The sequence below is a fragment of the Mustela nivalis genome (assembly GCF_964662115.1).
Source record: "Mustela nivalis genome assembly, chromosome: 6".
In the NCBI taxonomy this organism is placed as follows: Eukaryota; Metazoa; Chordata; class Mammalia; order Carnivora; family Mustelidae; genus Mustela; species Mustela nivalis.
The window spans coordinates 104,439,713-104,455,838 of record NC_139025.1 but is presented as its reverse complement, the minus strand read 5'-3'; the positions used below and the strand labels follow the sequence as shown (position 1 = coordinate 104,455,838).

General features: G+C 34.0%; 1 protein-coding gene across 3 annotated transcripts in view; it reads right to left on the bottom strand.

Moving 5' to 3' along the window:
• Positions 1-16,126, bottom strand: part of VPS13C (vacuolar protein sorting 13 homolog C) — a 187,592-nt gene that overhangs the window by 139,576 nt on the left and 31,890 nt on the right. For 2 of the 3 annotated variants that reach the window (XM_082737311.1, XM_082737309.1), the window contains exons 7-14: positions 14,839-14,904; positions 14,450-14,559; positions 12,158-12,217; positions 7,508-7,567; positions 6,320-6,400; positions 4,796-4,853; positions 2,443-2,570; positions 135-241 (exon numbers count right to left, since the gene is read on the bottom strand). In XM_082737311.1, the coding sequence (XP_082593437.1) occupies positions 135-241; positions 2,443-2,570; positions 4,796-4,853; positions 6,320-6,400; positions 7,508-7,567; positions 12,158-12,217; positions 14,450-14,559; positions 14,839-14,904 (670 nt within the window). The remainder of the gene's footprint in view (positions 1-134; positions 242-2,442; positions 2,571-4,795; positions 4,854-6,319; positions 6,401-7,507; positions 7,568-12,157; positions 12,218-14,449; positions 14,560-14,838; positions 14,905-16,126) is intronic. The other variant, XM_082737310.1, reaches the window with a different exon arrangement.

The following is a 16,126-nucleotide window of genomic DNA, read 5'->3' as shown; positions in this document are numbered from 1 at the left end:
TATGTAAGATATCCCTCTCATGTCTATCAAGAAAAAAAAGAGTAGCTTCATTACATGGCTTTAAAGGTCTCTTAAATCTGAGAGTTCCTAACTATATGTTTCTCATTTAAAAAAAAAAAAAGAGTCTAACTTACCATTGTCGACCATTGGTATGAAGTGGTAAATAAGGCTTATATTTCCTATAAGGGGCATTTCTAACCATATAATCCACTGACTCCAAAAGGTCAATCATGCTTAAGTACTATTAAAACAAAAAAATAGTTATATTTATTACATTGAACACAGAGATAAACACCAAATTTTAGTATATTTTCAGTATAGTAAAACTCTAACTTCCCTGAACAATGAATATCATCGTTCCCTGCCTATAAATATCATATTTCATCAAATTTAAGATGACATTCATTATAAGTTGTAACATAATTTTTAAGTTCTACTACAAAAAGAAAAAAGTGCTGTCAAATAAACAGCTGTACCATCAATAGTAATATATCCTATTTTCAAACACGTTACAGTGCGCAATAAATGCCCACTGAAACAACACACATGCTATTTGCAACTAGGGACTAGAATATGGTTGTTTCTAAAACTACATATTCTCCATTAGACCATCATTTCAGCATGGACTATCTATGAGCTGATTTGCAAACCGCTCCAGAAAATCATTACATAACTAAAGCAAGATAAAGCTATCTAATTGCCCATCTTACCATCAATAGAACTCTGCATGCGCCTGGTAAACCGCTCAAATGGAGGAAAACACACACACACACACAGGACTGTAGATAAGGTAAAGAGAAGAGCAAATCTAGCTTCTTCCTTTTGGTTTTTCTTAATGCACTACTACCTAATGGTTACAGTGTGGTTATTCACCACTTAAAATATGGGTAGTCTGAACTTAAATGTATTTTAAGTTTAAAAGTATTTTAAGTTTAAAATATAAAAAATGTATTTTAGGGGCGCCTGGGTGGCTCAGTGGGTTAAGCCGCTGCCTTCGGCTCAGGTCATGATCTCAGGGTCCTGGGATCAAGTCCCGGACCAGGTTCTCTGCTCAGCAGGGAGCCTGCTTCCTCCTCTCTCTCTCTGCCTGCTTCTCTGCCTACTTGTGATCTCTGTCAAATAAATAAATAAAATCTCTAAAAAAAAATGTATTTTAAGTTTAAAAATAGGTTTCAAAGACTTTTTCTTAGGAAAAAGAAAAAGATGTAAAATAGCTTAACAATTTTTTTCAATGATTACATACTGAAATGATTAATATTTTGGAAATGTTAGCTTACATAAAATGTTATTTTATTAATTAATTTCATCTTTTCTTTTTACTTTGCTAATGTGGCTACTAGAAAATTAAAAAATTACAAAAACAAACCGCATTATAGTAGTATTTCCTTATCCTCAGGGAATATGTTATACGACCGCCAGTGGATGCCTGAAACCATGGATAGTACTGAACCCTACATATGATATATTTTTCCTACACATATATATACTTATGACAAAGTTTAAATTATAAATTAGGCACAGTAAGAGATTAACAACAATAACTAGTAATAAAATAGAACTAACAATATACTGTAATAAAAGTTATGTGAATGTGGTGTGCGTTTCTCTCTCAAAATATCCTATTGTACTGCATTCATCCTTCTTCTTCTTGTGATAAAACACCTAATGGTGAGATAAAATGAGGTGAATGATGTAGGCACAGTGACACAGTGTTAGGCCACTACTGACCTTCTGACCATACATCAGAAAGAAATCATCTGCTTCCAGACCACAGTTGACCCATGTAACCAAAACCAAGGAAAATGAAACCACAGGGAAGGGGAACCACTGTGTATTCTTATTGGGCTGCACTGAGCTAAAAGCTCATTTAACTAAATCCCTTGTCCTCCTTTTACTTCCAGTTCTCCATCTGTTGTCTAAACTCCCAGGGCATATAATAAGAATGAGAAACAAATCACATTAAAATCTTCCATCAATTGCAAATTAAATGGAAATAATGTCATTTGCTATAATTTGGTAAGATTCTCCATCAATAAGGAAAAGACCAGATAAAATGAAGAAAATGATTTCTTAAATTTAGTATTTATTTTCTTAAAAATATATATACACCTATACATATACATATATATATGTGTGTGTTTGTGTATATTTTTATATAAATAGAATAGAAATGTAAGTATATAAAAGAACCACTAGAGTATAAGACCAGATAAAATGAAGGAAATGATTTCTTAAATTTAGTATTTATTTTCTTAAAAATATATATATACCTATACACATACATACATATATGAGTGTGTTTGTGTATATATATATATAAATAGAATAGAAATGTAAGTATATAAAAGAACCACTAGAGTACTGGAGAAGGAATAATCACAAAGGACAAAAGCAGTTGAGATCAAAGCTAATCAAAACTAGAAATGACCACCTGAATCTTACCTGAGGTTTGGTCAACTCAATGGCAATGTTCTGTACTTCTATGTTCCAATCAAGTTTGGGTGTTTTGAGCTCTGTTTCCGCATAAGGATTCATGTAGAGCTTTGCAGAAGCCGATATTGGCTGGAAAACTTACATCACAAGGGAAGACATAGATATGTTTATATGCCCTTACATATGAACAACTGTATATAATTATGAGAACACTGTTACAGTGAAAGTATAGAAAAGTAATTAAAAAAATGCAAAAAATGTAAAAAATCACTACCAAAAAATATTCAAGCAACTACTTATCTGTGTAATACGAACTGCAAGTTAAAGTGGAATCTCCAAGGATGAAATTGGAGTCCTACACCTCTAAGTAAAAATGTACAAAAGTAATAGACAATCAACTCTTACTTATTCAGTCTGTGTAAAATCAGGCTTCTCTTACTTACTACAAGACATTTAATCACTTTAGTATTCATTAAAAATATTAACACAAGGTAGGAAACAAAATTTGATTAATTTGTCTTATTTACTCATTGGCAGAACTTAGGAACAGAATCACAAATTAAATTTTGGAACAGAATCACAAATTAGATACATATTACCAAGAAAAAAATCCTTACCACTTCACAATTTTTCAAAACAACCATTACATATATAATCTTAGAATCAAGCCAAAAAATATTCTTGAAGTTAAAAACTAGCATGAAAAGGTATATAAGGTAAGGTGACAAACAAGGCAAAGTAATACGATACATTTAACTGTGAATAGCATTAAAATTAGATAAACTGTAATATCTTAAAGTATTTACAATTGCATAAGATTGTATAAAATTTTTAACTTATTTAGAGGTTTTTATAAGTGGAGGATACTACTTATAAATGAAGTTGTAGATTCTTCTGAGCTAGTTCTTTCACAAATGAAAATAAATACTTCTCTGTTTTCATCTGAAAACATCATCACTAAATACATCTATGAACATAAAAAGAAAGTGCCAACTCTTACATAAAGGCAGTCAGCTATAAAAGAATATGAAGAAAACAACAGTGAACCAGAGTAATACAGAATATGGAAGAAGATGGGCATGAAAGCTGAAGAAACATAAAGGGGTATACTCAATTTAAAAAAAAATAGCCTCTTTCAGAAAGGATGAATACCCAACTTTTGTAGCAACATGGACCAGACTGGAAGAGATTATGCTGAGTGAAATAAGTCAAGCAGACAGTCAATTATCATATGGTTTCACTTATTTGTGGAGCATAACAAATAGCATGGAGGAAAAGGGGAGATGGAGAGAAGGGAGTTGAGGGAAATTGGAAGGCGAGATGAACCATGAGAGACTACGGACTCTGAAAAACAACCTGAGAGTTTTGAAGGTGGAGGGCGGGGAGGCTGGAGGAGCCAGGTGGTGGGTATTATGGAGGGCACATATTGCATGGAGTACTGGGTGTGGTGCATAAACAATGAATACTGTTATGCTGGAAAGAAATCTAAAAAAAAAAAGAAAGAAAAAGAAAATTCTCACATATAAAATGAAAAAAAAAATAGCCTCTTTGGAATGAAACTAAAATGGAGAAAATAGATGGCACAAATAAATAGTCTGCTTTGTTAGCAGTCTATTTAAAAATAAGTAAAGATGAGGATACCAAGAATTAGGAAAGCCACTTAGAAAAATCTCTCGAGTGGTTGGTTTGTCATAACATTTTAATAGTGACATGGCAAGGTTGACTTGAATACCAAAATCTCAGGGATTTAGTTATTAAAAAAGGAAAGAAAACCTAATTCCTAAAACAAAGGTGATAACAAGAAGGAAACATGGAGGTCAAGGTTGTTTAGCTGTTGGGAGTAAACTACAACACTACTACCCTCTTCTCTTATTCTCCAGTGGCGTATGTGTCATAATCTATTCCTTAACATTTTGTTATAATCCAAAACTAAAACTTTATTTAAAACTAAATACATTACTATAAAACTAAAATATATAAAACTAATTATGAAAGTAAAATATATTATAGGGCGCCTGGGTGGCTCAGTGGGTTAAACCGCTGCCTTCGGTTCAGGTCATGATCCCAGGGTCCTGGAATGGAGCCCCTTGTTGGACTCTCTGCTCAGCAGGGAGCCTGCTTCCTCCTCTCTCTCTGCCTGCCTCTCTGTCTACTTGTAATCTCTGTCTGTCAAATAAACAAATAAAATCTTAAAAAAAAAAAAAACTAAAATATATTATAAAACTAAAATAAAAACATTATAAAACTAAAATATAAAATTCTTCCTCTTTGTCAAAGTAACCTTACCAGAAAAAGTATATTGAGACAGAGTATTTAATCCTATGCTTCCTATAACATGAAATAAACTTTTACCACTACTTACTGTACTGATGATTTACAGGTATATTGCTACTTCTAAGAATTCCACTTTTCAGCTGATCCTAAACAGAAAATTGAAGATGAGAATGAAAAAAAATGCACACATGTTCAGCTACACATATGGTTCTTAAAGCTATATCTTTATTCTCTTCTTTGTAATTAGTAGTCCATAAGAAAAATACAATGAGCATTACTTATGGATATATTTCTTCAGAATAAAATATAGAAGTAGATCATTTTTAAAAATTCTAAAATATCTAAAAGTTTTATCGCATCCTGTTCCCCTCTGACTTAAAAACAAAAACTGCGGCACCTGGGTGGCTCAGTTGGCTAAGTGGCCAACTTTTGATTTTGGCTCTGGTCAGGATCTTGGGGTCAGGTTCTGGGCTCAGTGGGAAGTCAGCTTCAGGATTCTCTCTCCCTCAATCCCTCCCCCCATGCACTTGCACAGGCTCTCTTAGCCTCTCCCTAAAAAAAATAAGTAAATCTTTAAAAATAAAAAAAGAACTAAACATCCATTAATTAGGATTTCAAACACTTTCTAGAAAAAGGCAAATTATTTGTTACAATATCTTTCTGAGAAATAAGAGAAAGAATCTTGAATTAATTCAAGTTCAGAAAATTCAACTCTTCCTTTTTCCTCTAAGTATATAAAAATGACTAAGATTAACTTAGCATACTGAAGTTTTGAATTAGCCTTTCACTGTTGAGGAAATCATCATCACAAATGCTTAAAATATTTTCTAAGATCAATTATACTTTAAAAGAAAATTTCCTAAGGATATATTCTTTATATCTCAAAAGTACCATCTTTCTCTATAATACTCTATAAGTAATCATTCTTATATGAAACGCAACATAATGCCATCAAAATGAGAGCATAAAACCATAAGAGCAGTTTTAGTTTAATAGTATAGGTTATTACCCCACTGTGTAGTAAATGATTTCACAAAGATCTTCAAAATCATAAGTGCTTTTTATTTATTTTTTTAAAAAGTTCCCTCCAGAAGTTTAGATGCAGATTTTTTTTTAAAGATTTATTTATTTACTCATTTGAGAGCGATACAGAGACAGAGAGAGCACAAGCAGGGGAGAGGCAAAGGGAAAGGGAGAAGCCGACTCCCCACTGAGCTAAGAGCCCCACATGGGGCTTGATTACACTCAACCATCTGAGCCACCCAGGCTTCCCCATAAGTGCTTTTTTAAAGAGTGCATTTGGGGGCACCTGGGTGGCTCAGTTAATTAAGCATCTGCCTTTGGCTCATCCCTCTACCCCTGACACTCCTCCCGGCTCCTGCTCCTGCTCTCATACTCTCTCTCTTAAATGAATAAATTAAAAAAAAAAAATCTTAAAAAAAAAATTTTTTTTTTTTAGATAAAAAGGAGTGGATTACAAGAGCTGTTTCACAATTCTCATTTGGTTAAATATAACTTAAATAAAAAATATACCCTATGCTCATTAAAGACCTCTTACGTTACAAAAATTTAGGGAGTAGAGTTAGCTCTTCCAGTTATAAATTTAAATTACCAAGATCTGTTCCTTTGATCCCTGGTAAGACATGTTGCAGTTTACATTCCAGTAGGCACTAAGACTATCAAGTCGTATAAGCTATAAAAGAAAAATAAAAGAAGTCAAGCAACTGACACATGAAAATTATGAATCAGTATTAAAAGATTATTCTCACATTCACCCTAGAATTTAAAAAAACTTTTTAAATTTTTTTATAAACATACAATGTATTATTATCCCCAGGGGTACAGGTTTACACACTTCACAGCACTCACCATAGTACATACCCTCCCCCCATTTTGAACTTTTAAAGGAAAAAAAAATAGAGCAAAAATGGGAAAAACAAGCATGTTATTCATGGACTTTGTTATTAATCTTAGCATTTGGTAAATTGTGCTTCCAGCAACACTATCTAAGGAGATTAATTCATTAAATTATCAAATATTTACTCTTTAACAGACTTGTTACATGTAACATGTAACAACTAATAGAATTTACTCTTTAACAGACTTGTACATGTTTTGCTGAATAAGAAAGACATGATTCCTCCAGTAGATATGAATGACTGTTTAGAAAGAGGGATTCTAGAACAGTAAGGTGGGAAAGCAACAGCAACATACTAGACAACCCTCTTGAAAAATTCACAATGTTTATTAGCATATTTAAAGTATTGTGAAGTCCTGTGATTACAGCTTAACTAAATGTACAGTTTAGTACTTTGGTAAGTAATCTTGACCAGGGAATATTTTTTCTACAAATCTAATATCTCAATTACCTAATGCTCCATAAAATACAACTTGGGAAATATTAATTTTATCTGATTTTTTTTGCTAGGTGAAGAACCTAAACATCAGAAAAGGTAAGTGATTACAGACGGTCACAAAGTAAGTAGCAGGGGCGCCTGGGTGGCTCAGTGGGTTAAAGCCTCTGCCTTCGGCTCAGGTCATGATCCCAGGGTCCTGGGATCGAGCCCCACATCGGGCTCTCTGCTCCGCAGGGAGCCTGCTTCCTCCCCTCTCTCTCTGCCTGCCTCTCTGCCTGCTTGTGATCTCTGTCTGTCAAATAAATAAATAAAATCTTAAAAAAAAAACAAAAACAAAGTAAGTAGCAGAGCCCAAACTAGACCTTAAAATTTTAACTCATACTCCAGTTGCACATTGTTTGTACCTAGAAAAATAACAAGAAATTCTTAATCCAGTATAATACCTTATATATAATTTTTTCTGCTTCATTTAATATGCATGGAGTCCAGTGTTCATTTGCAGTCTAAAAGAAATAAGTAACTGTGAAACAAAGTATATATATCATAAAACAGTACTCTAATATTTATAAACTATAACAAAATAACTTAGATAAAAGAAATGACACCTAGTTAACCATGAGCTAAACTGTGAGCTGTTTCCTTCCCTGTCTATATGACAAAATCAAAGGAACAGTGAAAATAGAATTGAGGAGGTTCTAATTTCTTTCTTTTTTTTTTATTGTATTATGTTAGTCACCATATAGTACATCATTAGTTTTTGATGTAGTGTTCCAAGATTCATTGTCTATGTATAACACCCATGCAAAACAGGCTCTCCTTAATACCGACCACCAGGCTCACTCATTCCCCAAATCCCCCAACCCCAAAACCCTCAGTCTGTTTCTCAGAGTCCACAGTTCCTCATAGTTCATTCTCCCCCTCCGATTCCCCGCCTTCACTTTTCCTTTCCTTCTCCTAATGTCCTCCATGTTATCCTTATGTTCCACAAGTGAAACCATATGATAATGGACTTTCTCTGCTTGACTTATTTCACTCAGCATAATCTCCTCCAGTCGTATCCATGTTGATGCAAAAGTTGGGTATTCATCCTTTCTGAAGGCTAAGTAATATTCCATTGTATATATGGACCATAAGATACCTTAGAATAAACCTAACCAAAGAGGTAAAGGATCTATACTCGAGGAACTACACTACAGAACACTTATGAAAGAAACTGAAAAAGATACAAAAGATGGAAAAACATACCATGCTTATAGATCAGAAAAATAAACATTGTTAAAATGTCTATGCTGCCCAGAGCAATCTATACTTACAATGCCATTCCCATCAAAATACCATCCACATTTTTCAAAGTGCTGGAACAAACAATCCTAAAATTTGTATGGAACCAGAGAAGACCTCAAATTGCCAAGGAAATGTTGAAAAAGAAAAACAAAGCTGGGGGGCATCCTGCTGCCTGATTTCAAGCTTTATTACAAAGCTGTGATCACCAAGACAGCATGGTACTGGCACAAAAACAGACACACAGACCAATGGAACAGAGTAGAAAGCCCAGATATGGACCCTCATCATTATGGTCAAATAATCTTCAACAGAGCAGGAAAAAATATCCAGTGGAAAAAAGACAGTCTGTTCAATAAATGGTGCTGGGAAAATTGGACAGCTATATGTAGAAGAATGAACCCTGACCATTCTCTTACAACATACACAAAGATAAACCTAAATGGATGAAAAACCTCATTGTGAGATAGGAATCCATCAAAGTCCTAGAAGAGAACATAGGCAGTAATCTCTTCAACATCAGCAACTTCTTTCAAGACACGTCTCCAAAGGCGAGGGGAAAAAAGTGAAAATGAACTTTTGGGTCTTCATCAAGATAAAAAGCTTCTGCACAGCAAAGGAAATAGTCAACAAAAAGAGGCAACCCATGGAATGGGGAGAAAATATTCATTTGCAAAAGACATTACAAAGGGCTGATATCCAAAATCTATAAGAAATTTCTCAAAGTCAACACCAAAAAACAGATAATCAAGTAAAAAAAAAAAAAAAATGGGCAGAAGACTGAACAAACCCTACACCAGAAGACATACAAATGGCTAACAGACACATGAAAAAATGTTCATCATCATTAGCCGTCAGGGAAATTCAAATCAAAACCACACTGAAATACCACGCTATACCAGTTAGAACAGCAAAAATTAATAAGGCAAGAAACAACAGAAAGGATGTGGAGAAAGGGGAACCCTCTTATACTGTTGGTGGGAATGCAAGTTGGTGCAGCCACTTTAGAAAACAGTGTGGAGATTCCTCAAAAAATTAAAAATAGAGCTACCCTACGGCCTGGCAAATGCCTTACTGGGTATTTACCCCAAAGATACAGATGTAGTGAAAAGAAGGGCCATATGTACCCCAGTGTTCATAGCAGCAATGTCCACAATCACCAAACTATGGAAAGAGCCAAGATGTCCTTCAACAGAAGAATGGATAAAGAGGAGGTTCTAATTTAACTGAGTTCATTCATTCAGAAAATAACTGCTGAGCTACTTTGTATCTGTGTGGAAGTAATTGTGTATGAATAAAAAAAAAAAAAGATCGAGCGAGAGCAAGCCTATAAAATGGTGAAGCTCCACATTCTTTTAAAAAATCAAATAAATAATTATTGCAAAGAAAGCCACAAGAATATGGAAATAACAGCATGATCATGTTTCTAGAAAGTCGGCATGACCAACAATGTCAAATGAGATAAACTAAATTGGTTTTTTGAGCAGCCAGGGTGTAACTAATGAACTTGTAAGGAAAAATTTCAGAGGAGTAGCAGAGTCAATGGGCAAGGAACCAGCAGGGGTGGGGGAAACAAAGATAGTAAAGGTAGAGAATTCTCTCAAAAAGTTGAGTTGAAAAGAAGGTAGCAGTTAGATGGGGCCTAGGTGGAGTGGGAGAAGGTTCCGGAGGGTCTTTTTAGTTTGGTTGTAAAAGGCAGACCTGAATGTGTTTAAATTTAGTTTACAGGAAGGAGTGGTAGAAGAGAAAAGTGGGAGGAAAGGGAGTTGAAGATTTAGAGAAGAGAAGGAAATTGATGGAAAGAAAGAAGGAAGGGAGGAAAAGAGGCAGAGAGAAAGGGAGGAAAAAAGACTCCCAGGACATGGGGAGGATAGGATCCAGATCAGAGGTGGGAAGATTACCCTACATATGAGTTAGATTGTAATTGCAAAGATGGAAAAAAGGAATGATATGGATACAGAAAGAGATAAGTTTGGGGTTACTGTTGTTATTATAGTCAATGTAGTAGTTGAAGCAGGAAATAACCGAGTCACACATGTACCAAATAGTTTACACAAACTATCTCATTTAATCATCGCAAAAATTCTAAAATAAAGGTACTATTTTATGAGTGAATGAATGAAGGTTAGACAGAAGATCACCATGGTAACCAGTACAATAATATGTGACAGGTGCTATAATAAAATATAATGGGGAGCATAAAAGAAAGAATGATAAATTCTAAGAGGAAAGTAAAAAAGGAATAAGAAAGACAAGGTAATATCTAACATAAGAATTAAAACCTGAACAGAATCACCGGGGAGAGAAAGGGAAGAAAGTAATACAGGCAAAGAAAACAGTATGAAGAGTCTGAGAAAAGATACAGAGAATCAAACAACAATACACTCTAAGGAAATTACATATCATTCTTATATACTAGGATGCCTCTCTCAGTCAATGAGAGGTACATAACTATTTTTTTTAATTTTTATTTTGTTGGCGAGAAGCTCAACATAAACTATTGTGCTCATTTATGACTAATACTGTTAGTCTGGTTTTTCTGAAGCAATTATCTCTAGTCCCTATTATTGTATATTTCTTTTTTTTTTTTAATCAAAAACCACTTAAAAATCATTTTGGAAAGAAGCAGAGGATAAACAGTATAATAAACACTAGCTTTGGGGCACCTGAGTGGCTCAATGGGTTAAGCCTCTGCCTTCCGCTCAGGTCATGATCTCAGGGTCCTGGGATCGAGCCCTGCATCTGGCTCTCTGCTTAGCAGGGAGCTTGCTTCCCCCTCTCTCTCTCTGCTTGAGGCTCTGCCTACTTGTGATCTCTCTCTCTCTCTCTCTCTCTCTGTCAAATAAATAAAGAAAGAAATCTTAAAAAAATAAACAAACACTAGCTTCCTTGACTCCCTTAACTTTGTTTCTCCAAGGTTTGTTTGTTTGTTTGTGCTTTGGTCTTCAATTTGATGGACATCTCTATTTATCTGTTTGGAAATATCATTCTGAAGGCCTTTATGTAATCATGTCCTTTTTCTGTTTCTCTGGTACTCCACTTCTCTCTCATTTCTCTTCCTCTTCTTTCCCTACACTAAGGCGCTCTCCATATAACTATCATTAAGACAAACATGTACCCAGCAAGATTTACTGTTCACTGTCCTTAACCTTAAAACATTTTTCCTACCACTTAGTTGTCCGCAAAAAATAGAGGGGAAAATGTCCAACCTGAATGAATGTACATACTATCTACCCTTAAAGATCTTTAGGAGAAAAACCAAACTGTATAATAAAATGAAATATAAATCTTTTAATTTTAACATGTAAAATAAAATATATAACCAAAATAAACAACCTTATATACATCTCAATATAATACACACACACACACACACAGAGGTACAAATATACATTTACAAGCTATTTGTAGCTTGTAAATGTATATTTACACACACACACACACACACACACAGAGGTACAAATATACATTTACAAGCTATTTGGAAAGTCTACCTGCCTATACCAAGAATGAGAACATGATCTATAAAAATTTACTTTTCCCTATTTCCCCACTTGTTTTCCCACAGCTTTTAATTCTTTAAAAACGTTTGGTATTGGTATTTTGATATTTAAGTTCAAGGACAAATCAAAATAATTAGAGAATGTAATAACAGCATCACAATAAATTCTGAACTTCTAGAAAAACGGTGAAAAAATTATACATAAAAATAAAATAGCTATTTGTATCCATAGTTGATTTTAGGCAATTCACCCTGTGACTTGGGAATATTTAACAAGTTACACAAAAATTATAAATAAGGCCAACATTACCAACAGACTAAGTTCTCCCAGTGTGATACCAAATGATAGAGGCTGCTGTGGATCAGTGACCTAGCAAAAAAGAAAAGGTGTCATTAAAATCCACTGATGGGGAGAGTGAATCCATGTTCCACTCTGTACAATGGGCAACATAGGGCAATTAGTTTACAAGTAAGTCACACAACCCAAATGGATTTTTGGGGGGTGGGGAGAAAAGAGAATAACAAGGCTAAGATTATCCATATTTTGCAGGCAGGACATTGACATGGCACTTTCCCAGTGGAACTCTTATTATGAATTAAACTCTTTGCTCACTAACTAGGTTCTTGTCTAAACAGTGGAAAAGAAACAGTTTTCTTTATGTCTATCATTAAAGATGTTCTTCAAAGATAAATAGAACAAGATGCCACAGAGAATAACACGGCAACTAAATTAGTTTTCAAACATTCACAATTTTCACACTTAGAAATGTGAACTGTCTCTTTAAGTCTTTAATACCCTTAACTTTTCAAAATGCTTTGTTAGGAAATGCCCAAGATTCTTAACAATTAATTTCCTCAGACTCTTAACCTATGAAACTTTTGTTCTATTCCTGATCTTCAATTCATAAGTTATACTGACACACCATGGTTATACTGTACCACACTGTGTATAATGTCACTGTTTTACACATCATAAGGATGTTCAAGGCTTATAGAGTATTTTGGGGCCATTACAGAAACCAGGGAAACTCAGGAGAAAGGGAAAAAAACATAATGTTCTAAAGCATCCAGAGTATAGTCACATAGACTCCAGAGCACAGATCCTTTGCAATGTAGCAAAACTGCATGCTCTGGAGTAACTGAGAAGCACAAAGGACATTGTGAGCTCAGTTTTTAATATCCTCCTTTATTCCCAAACTCATCTTTTTATACCTACAGACAACTAGCTCAAAATAATGTGCACCAGTTTCAGAAGGATATTTACGAACACACATCCTCACTTGCTAAGGCACTACCCACAAACTACTACTATCATCCAATGAGTGTCTTTATGATGAATTATTAGTTTCCCCACTCCCCACTTCCTAAACTCTAGTTTTCATTACTCTACATACAATAATTAAGGTGACCACATTGAAAAAGGAGTGATACAAGAAAGATCCCTCTGCACTTTTTAATTTTTTTAGATTATTTTAATATACTTTGTCAATGATACAACTTAAACATAATTGATATACTTGGCCATTCTTATGCCTCTCTGTTTTTTTTATTAATGAGAGAGACAAGACATACCTTTCTAATTGTACTTGCTCATTAAAAAAAAACTTAGTTTCAGTTCAAACTGAGGTTCTCATTCATCAATAAGCCATAAGTTTTAAGAATAATTCTTTAACTTCCATGATTTGTTGAGTTGATTTATTTTGCTAAGTTTGTTTAAACAGGGGCATTGATGAGTTGGGTTTTTTGACATTTACTTGTTGACAAAATTTAGTTTAATGACTACATAAAATCAAAAGGTAAAGTCAATATAAGATAGAGAAAGTTTATCTTGCAAAACTACAAATGTGTCTTATTGAAATTTAAGTTCTATAATGAATTTATCAGGAAAAGAAAATAAATTCTATATATGTCAGTACAGCTTTAATTAAATCCAAATTTTAGAAGAGATGAAATAATATTTCCATCATCTTAGGTAAATAAAAAAATTCAAGCTTATTTTACATATTTTTCAAACTTCAAAATGAAGCAATGTATATTTAGGTTAACTAAAATTAATCAGCAGTTTTTTAATCAACTGACATTAAACTCTGGTTATAAGTGAAGTGTGGTTTCTAAATACAGTTTTGTACATGTATGTAAGTTGTGCAGGTTCAATTCAATTTGAAGGAATGTAAAGAGAATGGGACCAGCAGTCTACTGACTGGGGGTTTAGCCTCCTCTCTACCAACTACCATAATAATTGACAGTTTCCATCACCACTTGGAACTAATTATATAGTTCCTTAAAGTTGTAACAGTATATGTCTTACAGCATTAAAATTTAAAATAAAAAAATAGAGGACAACTGGAAAATCTGTCATATTACCTTTAGAAAGGAGCATATGGTGGTTTTATATTTGTACATATAAATGCCTAGCGAAAAAGGTGTAACACAGGAAAGAAGATACGGTAGTGTATTCATCAGAAAAAACAAACAAACAAACAAACAAACAGAACAACCTTGGATTTAAAATCCAGTACAGGCAACCCATATCTAGATAAATCAATAACTATCATAAAATACACATTTAATTACTAACTTTAAATAAATTGTAATTACTTACATCATCTTCATATTTAATGTGAATATCTGTGATTTTTACTTGTACATTTTTAATTACTTGGGTTGCCAACTTTTCCAAAAATGTATCCTTTTTGGCTTCTTTTGGTTTATCTATAAAAAATAGAAAAATACAAGGTCAAAAGTTGAAATTCTCGCATACTTCATAATCAAATGATCAAAGGATAGCTAAGGCACTACTCAATAGAAAGGACAGCCTATTCTGGTGTCCTTGTTTTATTTTAGATTTATTTTAGATTTTAATATGCAATTTCAAACTTAAAACTTATTTTTGAAGTTACATTGTATCTAACATTCATTTTACCTTCGAAGACAGATATCAAGTGGCGATGTGCATAAATAACACATGGCATAAAAACTACTTTTACCTACCTTTCGAGCGATCAAGACCTTTAAAACGTTTCTTAAAATGTTTTTTGTGCTTTTTACGTTTACGTCCTTCTCAGTGGAAGCATTTTAGTGAGAAAAGGATAAAATTCAAGTTAGCAGACTAGAGGACAGAAAAGAAAACAAGAGAATCTTCCTGACAGCAAATTTTGGTACAATTCACTTTACTTTATTCTAAACGGACCTGCTATTTCAATACAAACAGAAATTCACAAACCTTCTTTAGAATAACCTCCTTTAATTTAGCAAATAACTTGGCAAGTACAGTTATACAGAAATTAGGCAAAATATCCATATATAAAGCCCTTTATAATATTTATGACTTTTTACAATACAAAGTTTAATTTTAATTTCAATGTTATCAAAATATTGGAAATGTAATAATGACAGAATATAAAACTTTCAGGGGAGGTTTTCTTAAGTATATGGTAGGGACACAGGAACACAAATGAGATGAATGGGTAGATTGCTGACAGATGACTTCCTCTGGATGACACACCTCACAAGCAAAATCCTTTCATGAGTCAAGGATACAAAGAACACCAAAGGGACAAAAAATGTACAGTGAACTGTACTTTGAAATTGGCTTAATAATTAATTTCTTTAAAACCTCATCCTCTTTTATTTGGCACTGCCTCACATTCATGGCATTAACCAGTACCCACTTATCCAACTTACAAACCTTTACATTTCACTTCCTACTAGACATCATCTCCAGTCTGCACTCAAGGTGGTCTCTGTATGGTCTGCCCTGTCTCCAGTCTCCATTCTACCTCCTATTAAACATTCTTCTATGGCGCCACCAGACTGATACCGTCTAGAATACCATTCACTGGGGCACCTGGGTGGCTCAGTGGGTTAAAGACTCTGCTTTCAGCTCAGGTCATGATCCCAGGGTCCTGGGATTGAGCCCCACATCAGACTCTGCTCAGCAGGGAGCCTGCTTCCTCCTCTCTCTCTGCCTGTCTCTCAGCCTACTTGTGATCTCTGTCAAATAAATAAATAAAATCTTTAAAAATAAAAAATAAAATAAAGTACCCTTCACAGCCTGTTAATCCCCTGCTCAAAACTCTTTTAAGGCTCTCTGCAGCCTGGCAGATAAAATGAAAAAGTGTTTGCATGACACAAAGGTCCTTTCATGACCTAAACCCTAACTCCCTGTGTCATTCTGTATCTCCTACTCATCCTTGCACCGGACACTTCAGAAACACTATTCGTGTTTTCCAAACGAAATTACACTATTCGTAATTTCCAAAACAAGCCTAACTTTCTA